At 42.8% G+C, this 17,674-nt stretch overlaps 1 protein-coding gene across 1 annotated transcript in view; it reads right to left on the minus strand.

Annotated features, from left to right (window-relative positions):
• Nucleotides 1-17,674, minus strand: part of TMOD2 (tropomodulin 2) — a 46,608-nt gene that overhangs the window by 13,554 nt on the left and 15,380 nt on the right. The window contains exons 4-7 of the mRNA XM_079913751.1: nucleotides 13,347-13,469; nucleotides 10,959-11,045; nucleotides 4,704-4,834; nucleotides 3,003-3,110 (exon numbers count right to left, since the gene is read on the minus strand). Coding sequence (XP_079769877.1) covers nucleotides 3,003-3,110; nucleotides 4,704-4,834; nucleotides 10,959-11,045; nucleotides 13,347-13,469 — 449 coding nt within the window. The remainder of the gene's footprint in view (nucleotides 1-3,002; nucleotides 3,111-4,703; nucleotides 4,835-10,958; nucleotides 11,046-13,346; nucleotides 13,470-17,674) is intronic.

Here is a 17,674-nt window from a genome sequence, read left to right on the forward strand (position 1 = left end):
ACTGTGATGAGTAGTCATTACTTTCATGTTGTCCGTTTTTAATGCTATTTTTTTTTAACTTATTTTTGGCTGTGTTGGGTCTTCATTGCAGCACACGGGCTTTTCTCTAGTTGCGGCGAGCAGGGTCTACTCTTTGTTGCGGTGCGCAGGCTTCTCATTGCGGTGGCTTCTCTTGCTGCGAAGCATCAGCTCTAGGCGCGCAGCCTTCAGTAGATGTGGCACGCGGGCTCAGTAGTTGTGGCTCGCGGGCTCTAGAGCACAGGCTCAGTAGTTGTTGCACACAGGGTTAGTTGCTCCACAGCATATGGGATCTTCCCGGACCAGGGATCGAACCTGTGTCCCCTGCGTTGGCAGGCGGATTCTTAACCACTGCGCCACCAGGGAAGTCCCTAATGCTCTTTTAGATCTTCCAAAAGACATGTTACTTTAAATCGCATCATCAAGTCAAGAAAACTTTCTTTTTTCTGGCTTAATTCAAGTGCTGAGAATCAGATGCTGTAGAACCACTGATGTAGCCTGATGCTCAGGCTTCTGACAACTGCCATAGTTTAGCAAATGTACGACAGTGAGGCACAGTATGTAAATATAGCATAGCTTGGTGGTTAGGCATCCTGGTTGTGGAACAAGAAAGACCTGGTGGTGAATCCTGGCTCTGCCACTTGCTGGTTGTGTTACTTTGGAAAAGTTACTTAACCTTTCTGAGCCTCAAATTGCTCATCTGTTAGAGTGGGAACTAATAATAGTACACACCTCACTGTATTATAGTGAGGATTAGGTGAGATGACGTGAGTAAAGCACAGAGATCAGCAGTGGCATTTACTAATTGTTCAAGAAATGTGAGCTATTAATAGGAGGGTTAATGCTGATAATGGTAATGGCAGTAGTATTTCCTTGGGTTCAGGGGCTTCCTTATTTACCTGAATTAACTGAAGTGCACAGAAGGAATAGGGCTTTTGGTTGTTTTTTATTTTTTTCATATTCTGGTTAACAGTATCAAACAAAAATTGTTTCAAGATTCGGTTGTTTAAAATATTTTTGAGACACATTAATCCATTTCATTTTTTTAACATCTTATTGGAGTATAATTGCTTTACAATGGTGTGTTAGTTTCTGCTTTACAACAAAATGAATCAGTTATATATATATATACATATGTTCCCATATCTCTTCCCTCTTGCGTCTCCCTCCCTCCCACCTTCCCTATCCCACCCCTCCAGGCGGTCACAAAGCACCGAGCTGATCTCCCTGTGCTATGTGGCTGCTTCCCACTAGCTATCTATCTTACGTTTGGTAGTGTATATATGTCCATGCCTCTCTCTCGCTTTGTCACAGCTTACCCTTCCCCCTCCCCATATCCTCAAGTCCATTCTCTAGTAGGTCTGTGTCTTTATTCCTGTCTTACCCCTAGGTTCTTCATGACATTTTTTTCTTAAATTCCATATATATGTGTTAGCATATGGTATTTGTCTTTCTCTTTCTGAGTTACTTCACTCTGTATGACAGACTCTAGGTCTATCCACCTCATTACAAATAGTTCAATTTCATTTCTTTTTATGGCTGAGTAATATTCCATTGTATATATGTGCCACATCTTCTTTATCCATTCATCCGATGGTGGACACTTAGGTTGTTTCCATCTCCGGGCTATTGTAAATAGAGCTGCAATGAACATTTTGGTACATGACTCTTTTTGAATTTTGGTTTTCTCAGGGTATATGCCCAGTAGTGGGATTGCTGGGTCATATGGTAGTTCTATTTGTAGTTTTTTAAGGAACCTCCATACTGTTCTCCATAGTGGCTGAACCAATTCACATTCCCACCAGCAGTGCAAGAGTGTTCTCTTTTCTCCACACCCTCTCCAGCATTTATTGTTTCTAGATTTTTTGATGATGGCCATTCTGACTGGTTTGAGATGATATCTCATTGTAGTTTTGATTTGCATTTCTCTAATGATTAATGATGTTGAGCATTCTTTCATGTGTTTGTTGGCAATCTGTATATCTTCTTTGGAGAAATGTCTATTTAGGTCTTTGCCCATTTTTGGATTGGGTTGTTTTTTTGTTATTGAGCTGCATGAGCTGCTTGTAAATTTTGGAAATTAATCCTTTGTCAGTTGCTTCATTTGCAAATATTTTCTCCCATTCTGAGGGTTGTCTTTTAGTCTTGTTTATGGTTTCCTTTGCTGTGCAAAAGCTTTTAAGTTTCATTAGGTCCCATTTGTTTATTTTTGTTTTTATTTCCATTTCTCTAGGAGGTGGGTCAAAAAGGATCTTGCTGTGAATTATGATAAATAGAGTATTCTGCCTATGTTTTCCTCTAAGAGTTTGATAGTTTCTGGCCTTACATTTAGGTCTTTAATCCATTTTGAGCTTATTTTTGTGTATGGTGTTAGGGAGTGATCTAATCTCATACTTTTACATGTACCCGTCCAGTTTTGCCAGGACCACTTATTGAAGAGGCTGTCCTTTCTCCACTGTACATTCCTGCCTCCTTTATCATAGATAAGGTGACCACATGTGCGTGGGTTTATCTCTGGGCTTTCTATCCTGTTCCATTGATCTATCTTTCTGTTTTTGTGTAATCCATTTCAAAGATTAAAATGAAATATATGTTAACATTTTTTATATGGGCCGAGTTCCTGTAGGCTTTGGCCGGGGGGGTCTCATAATATCCATTTACTGGGACAGAATGTTACTGTAGATACAAACATTTCAGAAAATTTGTACTAAGCACAGAACAAAATCTAAATATTTACTTAGCTAAATACCAAATCTAATCTTGTCTCTTTCTCCAAAAAGTGTAGTGCTAACAAAATTCTAGTGAATTCAAAGTGCCTGACAGTTGGGTTCTTGTTTTACTGTCTCATTATAACTAATTTTGTTTATTAACTATACAGAAAATAAATTTACCTGATCTGAACATTGTTAATTGATAAAACAAATTTAAAATAGCTTCTAATGAATTAAATATTTTCACGTTATAGTTGTAAGAATTTTACTCACAATCGCCACAGGGTCATTGCTGCGGGTTGCGGCCAGGCTGAACTTTTTCACGTGAGTATTGGTCTCCAGAGCCTTTGCAAATTCCTTCAGGGTTGGAATTGGAATGTTCTAAGATGAGGAAGACACAGATCCTTGATGAATCATTCTGCAGCACCTTCACCCCAAGCTAACGACCAACAGCTTTTAAATACCTTGTATGTTTAGATGTTACCCTTTCTAAAAGACTTTCATCACCCATTCTCTAGCAACCAACCTATCCTAAGCCAAATAGCACCACTTAGTGTCCAATAAGGGAATCTAACACAATGTGACATTCTGGTATCACTTCTGTTTACCCTACTGTCCAAATTATGCATAGAGCACACTTTCCTCTTTCTTTCTTTCATTGTCTATATTTTAGCCAGACTGACCTGCTTGCCATTCTTTTACTATCCCATGGTCTTTCTTTCGTCCATACCTTTAGATATGCTTTTCCTTTTGCCTAGAAATTCCTTTATCCTTTGCTCTAATTCCTACTCAGCCTTCAAGACCCAGCAGAAATATCACCTCCTTGGTTTATTGGCTCTCCTAGGCAGGATCAAAATTTTCCTTACCCACAATTCCACATGTGGGGGCTGACCACATCATGTAATTATTCGCTTAGTGTTTTTCTCGTAATTTAAGTTCTTCAGAATGAATACCGCGTGACTCTTACTTCCTCTTCCACGGCACTTAGCCTAGTACTGGGCACTGGGGAGGCAGACAATATAGGGCACAGCTAGAGACTAATGTGAGTTTACAGAGTACTACAGGCCAGCTCTGTGACTGTGTGCAACTGAACCTCTTTAAGTCCCACTAAGGATTCAGTGAGATAATGAATTTCAAGTATTTAGCAAAGGATATGGCACATAGCGAGTACTTAATAAAAATTAGTTAATATTATTAAATGCTAGAAACTGGCCCAAAAAGAATGAACAAAAAAGATGTCAGGCAGTGCTCTCTCTCTCGCTCTCTCTCTCTCTCTCTCTCTCTCTCACACACACACACACACACACACACACACACACACACACACACACACACACACATCTTACCCTCCCTTTGAGAGTGACATGACTTATGGTCAAAGCAGAAGTGACAATGTGTGACTTCAGAGAATAGGTCATAAAAGGCACTGTGGCTTCCAGCTTAGTCTCTCTTTTTTTCTCTTGGATCACTTGCTCTGAGGGAAGCCAGTTGTCATGATGTGAGGACACTCAGGCATTCCTACTGAGAGATCCACGTTCTGAGAAACTGAGGCCTCCTGCCAACAGACACATGACTGCGCCATCTTGGAAATGGATTTCTGTGCCCTCGTCAAGCCTTCACACAAGTGCAGCTCTGGCTGACAGCTTTACTATAGCCTCATTTGAGACCCTGAGCCACAGCAACCCCGCCCAGTCACTCCCATATTCCTGACACTCAGAAATTATGTGAAATAATAACTGTTTGTTGTTTTGGAGTAATTTGTTACTCAGCAATAGCTAGCTAATACACTGTGTATAACACAAGTACTGTGATTCTTTTCAAAGAATTCTAGGAATCACTTTTTTTTAAAAACCCACTTCTTTCAAATAGGATATTGTGCCTCAAAATCCAGTGAGTACAAAGGATTTTAAACAGGCAATCAGTCATCTCCAGTAAGTTTTCTGACCTCAACGGATAACAATTGTAATGAAATACCTTAATGTTGTTGAGGTTGACCTCTTGCAGGCTGGGGTCATTGGCTTTCATCTGCTGCAGACTTACTTCCACATTTGTGGGATTGGGTGGTTCCTCAAATACTGGCTTGACCTTTTCACCTTTGACCACATCTAAGACACAAGTTTCAATTTTAAAAATAAAACGTAAGGGCTCTCCCATAAAAATCAGAGATGACGTCCCCCAAAATGACCTTCCTTTCATATGCTCTGATTCCAATAATACTCCGATATCAATGACAGTAAGCTTACTCTCAACTAAGCAAGCACAGGAATGGTATGATTCTGAGTTACCATCTGAGGCTAACTTTGAGTTAGCCTCAAAGGTGGGTGTTTTTCACCTGCAATGAGAAGTCTCAGCGGCTGATGCTCCATGGGGCCAAAAGTGCAGGAGGCCCTACAGCAAACTCCAACACCCAAAAGAATATCCGTGGGTAGTTACTGCTGCTCCACATGGACCTCTTTCAGACTATAATAACCAAACCAAAGAATCTAAGATGCAAAAATATGAGTCTCTTTTTTTTTTTTTTTGCGGTACGCGGGCCTCTCACTGCTGTGGCCTCTCCCGTTGCGGAGCACAGGCTCCGGACACGCAGGCTCAGCGGCCATGGCTCACGGGCCCAGCCGCTCCGTGGCATGTGGGATCTTCCCGGACTGGGGCACCATCCCGTGTCCCCTGCATCGGCAGGCGGACTCTCAACCACTGCGCCACCAGGGAAGCCCAAAAATGAGTCTCTTTATTTCCCAAACCTTAATCCTCCCCTGGCCCACCGTCCTCTGAGTTCCACTTTGGAGCTTTAATTTTGAGGATGGTATGGGAAGAGAAAGGAATAAAAAAGAAGAATGGAAGAATTCTCAAAAGCAGTTAACAGAAAATGTTTGCAATATGTGTAACATACAAAGGGTTCATATCCCAAGATACATAGAGCTCCTTCAAGTCAATAATACAACCCAATCGAAAATGAACAACTAATGATCAGAGGAATCGCTATCAGTCAACCAAAAAAGATAATAAGTAATTAAACTCTGAAATTTAAAAATGAGATACCATTTGATTAGCCAAGAAATGTAAAAAGGGAATATTCAGAGTTGGCAACAATGTGGAGGAAAAAGCATCCTCATACATTGTTGGTGGGAATGTAAACTGGTACAAATTTTCTGGAAAAATAATTTGGCATTATCTATTTTTTTTTAATTTATTTAATTTATTTTTATTTTTGGTTGCGTTGGGTCTCGTTGCGGTGCGCGGGCTTCTCATTGCAGTGGCTTCTCTTATTAAGAAGCACGGCGCGCGGGCTTCAGTAGTTGTGGCGCACAGGCTTAGCTGCTCCGTGGCATGTGGGATCTGCCTGGGCCAGGGCTCAAACCCGTGTCCCCTGCATAGGCAGGAGGATTCTTAACCACTGCACCACCAGGGAAGCCCGGCATTATCTATTAAAATATAAAATGTGGATACTTTACGACCCAGCAATTCTATATCTAAAAGTCTAATCTACAGAAAAAGTAGCATGAATATATGAAGATGTATATTTATGGATGTTCACTGATACGTTACTCATGACAGCAAAACATGATAAACAAAATGTCCATCAAGGGCTTCCCTGGTGGCGCAGTGGTTGAGAATCTGCCTGCCAATGCAGGGGACACGGGTTCGAGCCCTGGCCTGGGAAGATCCCACATGCCGCGGAGCAACTAGGCCCGTGAGCCACAACCACTGAGCCTGCACGTCTGGAGCCTGTGCTCCACAACAAGAGAGGCCGCGATAGTGAGAGGTCCGCGCACCGCGATGAAGAGTGGCCCCCGCTCGCAGCAAGTGGAGAAAGCCCTCACACAGAAACGAAGACCCAACACAGCCAAAAATACATAAAAAAATAAAATAAAATAAATTTTTTAAAAAGTCCATCAATGCAAAAATGGTAAACAAGTTATAGCATAATCACATAATACAAGGCTATCTATTCATTAGAAGAATGAGGTAAACCTACAGGTATTTATAAGAGAAGAGAATCACAACTTGAAAAAAATGTTAATGAAAAATGAAATACTTAGGTATAAATCTAACTACAAATATGTATATATATACATATATATGTGTGTGTATGTATGTATATATATATATATATATAAAATCTGCATGAAGAAAACTACAAACCTGTACTGAAAGAAATAAAAGAAGAACTAAATGGAGAGATATTCCATGGACAGATTCAATATTGTCAAGATGTCAGTTCTTCCCATATTGACCTATAGATTCAATGGAATCCCAATCAAAATTCCAGAATTTTGTAGATATCAAAAAACTGATTCTAAAGTTTATATAGAGACGCAAAATACTCAGAATAGCCAACACAATACTGAAAGAGAAGAACAAAATTAGAGAACTGACACTATCCAAATTCAAGACTTAAAGCTACAGAAAGCAAGACAGTGTGATATTGGTGAAAGTATACAAATAGATCAATGGAACAGAATAGAGAATCCATAAAGAGACCCACATAAATATAGTCAAGTGATCTTTGACAAATGAGCAAAGGTAATACAGTGGAGAAAAGAATAGTCTTTCAACAAATGGTGCTGGAACAACTGGACATCCACATGAAAAAAAAAAGTGAATCTAGGCACAGACCTTACACCCTTCACAAAAATTAACTCAAAATGGATCACAGACCTAAATATAAAATGCAAAACTATGAGATAGATAACATAGGATAAAATCTAGATGACCTTGGGTTTGGAGATGAATTTTTAGACACAGCCCCAAAGGCATAATCCATGAAAGGAAGAACTGATAACCTGGATTGCATTAAAATAAAAAATTTCCGCCCTGCGAAAAATACTCTCAAGAGAATGAGGAGATGAACCACAGACTGGGAGAAAATGTTTGCAAAAGACGTATCTGATAGGGCTTCCCTTGTGGCGCAGTGGTTGAGAGTCCACCTGCCGATGCAGGGGACACGGGTTCGTGCCCCGGTCTGGGAAGATCCCACATGCCGCGGAGCGGATGGGCCCGTGAGCCACGGCCGCTGAGCGTGCGCGTCCAGAGCCTGTGCTCCGCAACGGGAGAGGCCACAACAGTGAGAGGCCCGCGTACCGCAAAGAAAAAAAAAAAAAGACATATCTGATAGACTCACAAAACGACTAGCGAACAGACTAGTGGTTACAAGTAGGGAGAGGGAAGAGGGGAGGGGCAATATAGGGGTAGAGGGGAAAAAAAGGGTTATTATGGGATTATTTGAAATCGTGTGTACAAAACTTCTGAAATTTGTAAAGCACTATAGAATTTTTAAAAATCTTTCATTCATTAAAAAAAAATCAGAAAAAAAGACACATCTGATAAAGGACTTATCCAATATATACAAAGAACTCTTGAAACTCAACAATAAGAAAACAACCTGATTTTTAAAATGGGCCAAAGAACTTAACAGATATCTTACCAAAGAAGATATACAAATGACAAATATGCATATGAAAAGATGTTCCACATCATATTTGTCAGGGAAATGCAAATTAAAGTAATGAGATACCACTACACATCTATTAGAATGCCCAAAGTCTGGAACCCTGGCAAAACCAAATGCTGGTGAGGGTGTGGAGCAACAGGAACTCTCATTCTTTGCTAGTGGGAATCCAAAATGGTACAGCCATTTTGGAAGACAGTTTTGTGGTTTCTCACAAAACCAAACGCCTTGCCGTAAGATCCAGCAATCAGGGTCCTTGATATTTACCCAAAGGAGCTGAAAATTTATGTCTAAAACCTGAACACAGATATTTATAGCAGCTTTATTCATAATTTCCAAAATTTGGAAGCAACCAAGATGTCCTTCAGTAGGTGAACTGATAAATAAACTGTGGTATATCCAGATAACAGAATATTATTCAGCATTAAAAAGAAATGATCTATCTCTACCATATGACTCAGCAATTCCAATACTCGGTATATGTCTGAAAAAAACAAAAACACTAACTTAAAAAGATACATGCACCCCAATGTTCATAGCAGCATTATTTACAATTGCCCAGATATGGAAGCAACCTAAGTGTACATCAACAGATGAATGGATAATATATATGGAATACTACTCAGTCATAATAAAGAATGAAATTTTACCATTTACAACAACATGGATGAACTTGGAGGGTATTATGTTAAGTGAAATAAGTCAGACAGAGAAAGACAAATCCTGTATGATGTCACTTATGTGTGGAATCTAAAAAATAAAACAAATTAGTGAGTATAACAAAAAGACAGACTCACAGATACATAGAACAAACTAGTGGTTACCAGTGGGGAGAGGGAAGAGGGGAGGGGCAAGATGGGGGAGGGGATTAAGAAGTACAAATAAATAAACTACAGGGATATATTATACAACACAGGGAATATAGCCAATATTTTATAACTATAAATGGAGTATAACCTTTAAAAATTGTGAATCACTAAGTTGTATACCTGTAACATGTAATATTGTACATCAACTATATCTCAATAAAAAAAATAAATGATCTATGAAGCCATGAAAAGACATAGAGCAACCTTAAATGCATATTACTAAGTAAAAGAAGCCAGTCTGAATAGGCTACATACTGTATGATTCCAACTATATGACATTCTGGAAAAGGCAAAATGATGGAGACAAAAGATCAGGGGTTGCCAGAGGTTAGCAGGGAAGGAGAAGTAAATAGGCAGAGCACAGAGGAATTTTAGGGCAGTGAAACTACTCTGCCTGATACTGTAATGGGAAACATGCCATTGTTAATTTGTCCAAACCCAGAGAATGTACAACTCCAAGAGTGAGCCCTAATGTAAACTATGGACTCGGTGATAACGATGTGTCAACGTAAGTTCATCAACTGTAAAAACCATACCACTCTGTGCAGCATGTTGATAATGGGGGAGGCTGTGCATGTGGAGGGTCAGGGGGTATATGGGAAATCTCTGTGCCTTTCTCTCAATTTTGAACACAAAACTGCTCTAAAAAAATTAAGTCTTTTAAAAAGTTAATGATATGTGTGTGTATAAAAACCCAGAAGGTTATGCACCAGACTTTTAATAACAAACATGTTGTCAGAATGTTACCCTTTGATACTGAAATTAAAAGGATGAACACTTTGCATCTGTATGCATAAGAAAACAGAAGGTAAATAAAAGGAATATTGCTCATTGTCTGGGTAAATTACCCTGTATAAACAGCAACTGATAAATAGACTGCTGAGACTAGAAAGCATTGCCCAAATCACCGTCAAAGAGAATAAGATATAATTAATCTAAGAAAAGCTGTGATCTTCTGTGAGTTTTCATAGTACCTGGATCACACTGTACTGAAATTACCTCATTACTGATCCATCCCTCCCACGGATAGATAAGTTCCTTTGGGCAGGGACCACCTTTTTTACCTTTGTACCTAAGCCTAGAACATTCCTGCAACAGCAGGTATTTAGTAAATGACTGACGAATGAGTGAGAGAGTCTAATGAATTGTACGTTTCTCCAGAAAACGGTGACATAGAAGATAGCAGTCTGGTACATTCTGTGCCAGCAAGTCCATGCCAGTGTGTCTTTCATGCTCTCCGGGGGAAGCAGGTATTCAAATTCTAATGACAAACATCCGTTACTGAGACAAAAAGGCACTCGAATAGAGTAGGAAACTTATCTGATACCAGAGTTGATTAAAACATCGTTAAGAACATAAAACTCTGCATTCTGTGCTAAGCAACCTTTTTGTTTGTTTGTTTGTTTTTGTTTTTTTTGTGGTACGAGGGCCTCTCACTGCCGTGGCCTCTCCCGTTGCGGAGCACAGGCTCCGGACGCGCAGGCTCAGTGGCCATGGCTCACGGGCCCAGCCGCTCCGCGGCATGTGGGATCTTCCCGGACTGTGGCATGAACCCATGTCCCCTGCATCGGCAGGCGGACTCTCAACCACTGCGCCACCAGGGAAGCCCTAAGCAACCTTTTTTATCAGTAATTTTCTCTTTTGACTGAACAGACCTATCAAGACAGTGTGTTCTGGGCAAAACACTGATTGGTACTAGTTACGCTGCCAGACAGAGCTCCCAGTATTGGCTAGTCTATCCTGGTTTGACTGCTCAGAGCCTAGTGATCCTTGGTGAACTGGCAAAAACCACCTTCAAAGCCTAAAAGAATTCTGGACTCCCCAGGGGGCCCAGTCAACAGGCCTCTTTCCTACCAGCAACACCCGGAGGCTCCCAAGTTTCATAAAACCACAGATTTCACGTCAGCTTACTTCTCACATGCCCTTTGCCGCCTTTCGTGCTGGCCGTTTCTTCATCAAACTTGGGATTGTTGAGCAAATTGTGTACTCCAAGAACAGCTGAAAGCAAAGATAATCAGTGAATAAACCTTAAGTTTGAGAAAGCGTGTTAAGATGTCCACATTGTTAATTTGCCCCTCGAAGAACAATTCTTCATATCATAAAGATAAGTCTCCAGACCCTCTTGCCTTGCAAAGTGAATGACACGTGTATAGTATGAAATAAGCTTATTTAAAAAAAAAAAGAAACCCTCCTCCCAAGACCACTGGCAATCTTCACATGTCCTTCTACATCTATACGTGTAGAATCATGTAGGATCTGAGGGACAATGGTCTCGTCATAGCTCCACACTGAAAATCTGCATAGATGTCCTAGTTAAGTAGATTCATCCCTTATGTTTTCTCATCTGTAAAATGTGAACGCAGGACTGAGTCTAAGGATAGTTTAAGATCTAACATAATACATACTACGGCATGTAGTTTTTCCAGAGACAAAGAGCAGAAAGATCATGGGCCTTTTCCAATGTAGGCCTCCCTATCTCTCCCATCTGTCAGTACCAAAAAGAGTGGTTCTTTTCCCATCTAGAACATCCCAGGGTGGGAAATAAGAGATGTCAACAATAAAAAGTCAGATAAGCAGGCTGAGATTTTTGAGTCTCTTGTACTACATGGAACTTACACCAGGGGGCAGTACAGTATGCAGGGGACAGCACGGGGTGACAACACTGAGCATGCTCTAACTCCAACTGCCCAGCTTTCCCGTTGCTAAGGAAATTCCAGGTGAGAAATTACAGGTGGCCGCCTGGGGAAGGATCCCAGAAGAGTCTGCCAACAGGTGGCAGAGGCGCACCTGAGCTCCTCACGCACTGTAATCTATACCTTAGAAGGAGGGGGGCAGCCCGTACAGCTGAGAAAGGGCAAATGCTCAGAACCAGCGAGTCTAGGGGTTGAGAGTGACAGTCAGGAGCAGCAGCCAGAGCTTAAATCCAAGCACTGTCACGTACTATCTGTATGACTTGAGAAGTTGTTAAATGCCTCTGAGCCTTAGTTTCCCCATCTGTAAAATAGGGATAATAATTACACTTTACCTACCACAAAGGTTAAATGACTTCCTGTGTGTTAGATGCAGGTGCCTCAACTCCTGCAGTGACTTCTGAGAGGGTTTCAAATATGTGAGCTTAACACTGACCACTGATATCATCACAGAAGGAATGAAAATGTAGCTGAGATGGTTGGCACGCTATTAGAATAACGCATAACTGGTTCTCCTGGGAGGAAGGAGATTATGATTACTTACGTATTCCAATGGAATAACAATGTGAGAATTCTTGCCAAAGCTGTGGACTGTTTCTCAAAGCACCTCTATCCTGGGAGGACCTAATGAGCCTAATAATCCAAATTTCCACCCAATGAGTACACAACTATGCTGGTACATGCATGGAATCTTTTTCAAGGGAAATGTAAGAAACGGGAGGGGACTTAGGAACGAGGGTGAGAGACTTTTCATTACATATCCTTTTGTACTATTTGGGTTTTTTTTTCTGTCTGTACGTATAACCAATTCACATAATTATTATAATTACTGTGTTGTTGCTATTGTTAAGAAAACTAGAAAAAATCAGCAGAGTGGGCTGAATATGGATTTACTTTACTGGGGAAATGTAACAATAAATTGGTCCTGTTCCATGGTTAGGCTAACAGAATCAAAATTGAACAGTGACTGTGGGGAAGAACAAGAAATTTTGTGATGGAAACGGAAATTCTGTGATGATAAAATGCCAAATGGGGAGCTTCCCTGGTGGCACAGTGGTTGAGAGTCCGCCTGCCGACGCAGGGGACACGGGTTCGTGCCCCGGTCCGGGAAGATCCCACATGCCGCGGTGCAGATGAGCCCATGAGCCATGGCCGCTGAGCCTGCGCATTCGGAGCCTGTGCTCCGCAGCGGAAGAGGCCACAACAGTGAGAGGCCCACATACCGCAAAAAAAAAAAAAAAAGCCTAATGTGAAGCTCTTTAGAAAGCATAAGCACTGTAATTTTATTCAGTTCTGAATACTCCTTCATATTTATTCTCTTTGATTTCTCACAGTAACTCTCGGATTTTGTACGACCGGTACTATTGGGAGTATTTTACAGCTGAAATATGATTTTACATTTTATAGCTGAGATACAGCAAAATGTTTGCTCAGAGAGGTTTCAGTCACCTGCATCCAGCCTTATAGCTGTCTAATGGCTGAACTCAACCTGGTATCACAGTAACAATCAATAGTTACACAGGAGCTCAAAAGCTGCTGCCAGGCGGGTCAGTGCCCGTCTGGAGGTCACAGAGCCAGACAGGAAAGTTTCCCAGAGCTGAGGACTAACCTGCAAGATCGTAGAGTTCAGTGTCGGAGGCGCTGGCCAAAGCTTCTTCCAGTTCTGGGTCAAGGGTCACTTTTTCTTCTTTATGAGTTTCTATGGGCTTTTCTTTGGGGATAAAGACTCTCCCTTTAAATCAGAAGAAAAACAAAAACCATTGTGTGCTGCTGCCTTGTTGTAGGGTAAGTGAACTAACCAGAGAACGTGCAGCTCTGGCCATTAAGAGCTGAAGCATTAGACCATTGCACATCTAACTGGGACTCCTTAATTTCTGGGATGATGCCAATATCAATAATCCACTATTAGAGGAAGGAAGGTCAGAGGAGGAATCCTGCATTCCGCAACACAGAGATCTGAGGCGGCAGAGAGGGAAACAGGGGCTTCTACCTCCCTATCATGGGCAGCATTGCCCTTAGACCTGGGCAAGAGGGGCCCTGCCATGAGCCCTCTGCTCTAGAGGGGCCCAACTCTGGTCTCTTCTGGATGTACACCCGTCCTCACTGCCTGCATCCCACTGAGGGAGGAGTCACGGGGACAAAGGGACATTCCATCCAGAATACAGGCCACCTGCTAGACTATACCCCAGGCACCTGGGGCCCTGCAATTCCCTGCCAAAGAGCCCTGAACCTGCTTCCAGGGCCTGCATGAGTCCCTTCCCCATGTCCATCCTCCTGAAGGCAGGTCACACTGCGGGGGCATGTACCCACGGGCCAACAGGATGCCGTCTGTGAGTGAGTATGGATGAAGCTTGGATATGTAGGCTGGGGTGTCAGCCATGGTGCTTGAGGCCTTATCCCTATGTGGAACTCTTGGAAGTCCAAGAATATTGGCCTAGGTAGGAGGACAGCACATATTTTAACAGCTTATTAGCTTTTACATATTTATAAAAATGGCACATGGACTTCTATTTGTATTCTTGCCTTGGATCCTGCATATGGGGGGCAGATGCGTCCAAACAGCCCCAGGGGCTCCTGAGATTCCCCTCCTAGAGTTTTCCTCCTACCAACTGAGATTGTAGGCAACCAGCATGCTCTATCTAGGGTACCTGACTAGTGTTGTGACCTGGAGACACAGTCGCCTTTCTAGAGCACATCCAAGTCTGCCTGACTTAAAAGGAAAGATCAGGGTTGTCATATTTAGAGATGTGGAGTTCTGAGCAGCAACACACTGTGCTACCCAAATACGCATTCTCTGCCACCACCTCCCACTTCATCCTGTCAGTCTGATTCCATTTATTTTGCCCCCTACTCACTTCTGAATATGCTGAAATCTATAGCACCACCACCGCCCGCCCCCCGCCCCCCACCAGCCCAAACCTCTGGACTGATGATCGCAGTTCTGGGAGGATGGCACATGACCTTCTCCTAACTTCCAGCCAGGGCAACACAGCCACATCCGACGTGTGCAGTGGCTCCTCGAGGTAAACCCAGGCCACTACAGAGCCACCACAGGATACCCCAGACCTACTCACACTCTTTTCCAATTCCTCCCAGCTTTGACTCTTGGTTTCCCTCTTTGTTGGAGCCGCTCTTACCTCTTGGCATCATCTTTGAAATTGGCCTCTTCCATTTTGATTGCCGGAGGTCCCTGAAGACTCACCCCTCTATTGCTTTTCCTCTTTGTCACCTTAGAACAGACAGCTGGCTCCAGCTTCAGACAATCAGAACCCAAGCTCTTGCCAGGTCTCCTGGGCTAGCCTGGCCATCCCCACTCTCATGGGAAAGGAAAGGGTCATAACCCAAGCCAAGTACTCCCTCATGAAAACTCTCCAGGAGCCTCCCCTGGTTACAGGGCTACAGACTTCCTGCTGGTTTACCAGACCTTCAAATGGTTGGATACATCAACGGGGGCCAGGCAGAACTGGGCACCCCAAAGAGGCACCACGGCTGTGGTCAGTCTGGGGTATCCTGACCACAAGGTCTCTATCACTGACCATCACATAAGCTACCACATTTCCCAGAAAGAAGGGAAACAGACTGGGAAACAAAACAGGAAAACAGCCAGAGAACAGAAAAGGAAAAAAAATCAAATCAATCAATCAATAACATCTCAGACACCGAGCCTCCTCCCAGACTTTTGCATAGTGTCTGCAGCCCGAAGTATGTTCTTTCTGGTGCCAAGATCTTGGATCCAGAGTCGAAACAGGGTTTCTGAGTTCCTAACTCCTTGGTACCATTTAGGATTACTCTGAACGCTAGGTGCGCAGGTGGCCCAGCTACCAGTATTCAGGAGAACTGCTACTGCATATCCATTCCTGGGGTCTCACCGAACGAGAAGCTCTAAATGAATAATGTAGCCTAGCAACCTGAAGGCCCAGGGCACCTGGCATTCAGAACTGAGGCTGGGCAGTCCCTCTCCCAAAGCCCTCACCACAGCTCCTGCATCACCGCTGTCCTTCCAGGGGCCCTGCACATGCCTCACTCTGATCGTTCCGCTCTTTCTGGAAAACCTGCTCTCTGCTCATTGAGCTCAATCATGCTGCTTCTCAGCCTTCTCCTAAGCTCCCTGGTGCAGCTGTGCACCCCTTCTGTACCCCCATTTATTACTCTGACTGCTCCTGTACTCCTAACCCCCTAAGAACCATCTGTAGATTAACCCGGATCAGGAGGTAATTTACCATAGCTGTTCCTCAGACCACTGCTCTGAGAACAGAAGACAGCAGCTTCCCTCTTATTATTCTTTCACTACCCTAACACTGGATGTTAACTGGGATTTTATGGAAGATTGACATTATAATTTATTTTTTCCTTCACAATTAAATTAGTCTAACAATAACCGTGCTGCCACAGAAACAGCTCCGTATTTCTACAGCAATCCTCGGTTATTTGCCCAGTGTGTCAGTGCCCAACTTTACCTTCTTAATAAAATGACATTATGAGTGGTGCACAAGCCATTGGATGTGCATGATTCAGAGCGGCTGGGAGGCTGCATAGAGAAGGCAGCAGCCAAGCAGCCCGTGCTTCTGCTCCCCGTGGCCACGGCACAAAAGCTCAGAGATGGCATTTATTCCAATCCACGTTTATCTAGTGTCCCCTGTGTCAGTTTCTGTGCCGTGATGCAAGAGAGACACAGCCCCACTGCTAATCTCAATCTCCTATGGAAAACACACAAATCCTAAAGTAAGTAAACAAAAGGATGAACACTGTCACCGTGCTAAGAAAGCGATAAATGGGGTCTGTTTTAGACAGAGAGGTCAGGGTAAGCTAGAGGCCCTGACATTTAAGCCGGAGCTTTTAGGAGGTGAAAAACGGGGACGCAGGTCAGAGGGAAGAAGACCCTGAGATGGGAGAAGGACTTGACAATTTTGGGAAACGAAGTGAGGACAGTGGGGCCCAGGCTTAGTGAGGGCAGGAGAGATGCAGTCAGAGAGGTGGGCAAGGTGAGCTCTGCCAGGACTCTGAGGACCATGGCAATGATTTGGGACTTTAAGCAGGGAACTGACATGATCTGATTCGTGCTTTAAAAAGACCGTAGTTACTATGAAGTTATCAGTGATTCCAGTCATATCTTTGGGCCCAAGTCACTGCTTATAGCTGAGGAACCTGGACAGGTGACTGGTATTCACTTTTCCTCCAAAAAGGAGCTCAGGGTCAGGAGGTAGGGAGGAGGATTTTCCTTGTCTTAGTTCAGAGCTCACCCCCTGTGTGGAGAAACATCCCCTTACTCCTCAGGCCTTTCCAGATCTATCAGTGTTTCTTGCTGGACCACATGCTCCTTGAGGGCAGGGCAGGGTCTCATTCCCTGTGATCCCAGCACACGGCACAGGGCTCTGCACCCAGGAGGTGGTTGGTACATGCTGGATGAACAGATGATTGACTGCAATGGCCTCTAATGGTAGCAACTGGAATAGAGGCAGCGCCTCAACCTGGAGTAGACCCCTGAAGCTAGGAAAGCCCCAGGCTAAGAGGAACACGCCAATGCCGTGAGACCCTCTTTTAAGCCCGACGCTACTTTACACTTCCAAAACTGCTTCTTGGGGCTTAAGATTTTTTTACAAAACTAATGTGAGTACCATTACACTCTAAGTATTCAGTTAATTAGCCTACATATTCCTTTTTCATTCCCCCTTACTCAAGCAGATTATTTTTATAAATTATGGTTACCTGCATGTGTTTCAGAAGCAAGATTCGTACCTTTCTAAGGACAATTTTCTTCCTTTTGAACTGGTAGCTTTTTTATTGTTGTTGGCTATTCAGATCTTTAACTTCTCTGCACAACAGTCTGTGTTTTTTTTTAAATTTTATTGAAGTATAGTTGATTTACAATATTATATTAGTTTCAGGTGTACAACATAGTGATTCAATATTTTTATAGATTAATTCCATTTAAAGTTA

Source organism: Stenella coeruleoalba, assembly GCF_951394435.1.
Source record: "Stenella coeruleoalba genome assembly, chromosome: 2".
Taxonomy (NCBI): Eukaryota; Metazoa; Chordata; class Mammalia; order Artiodactyla; family Delphinidae; genus Stenella; species Stenella coeruleoalba.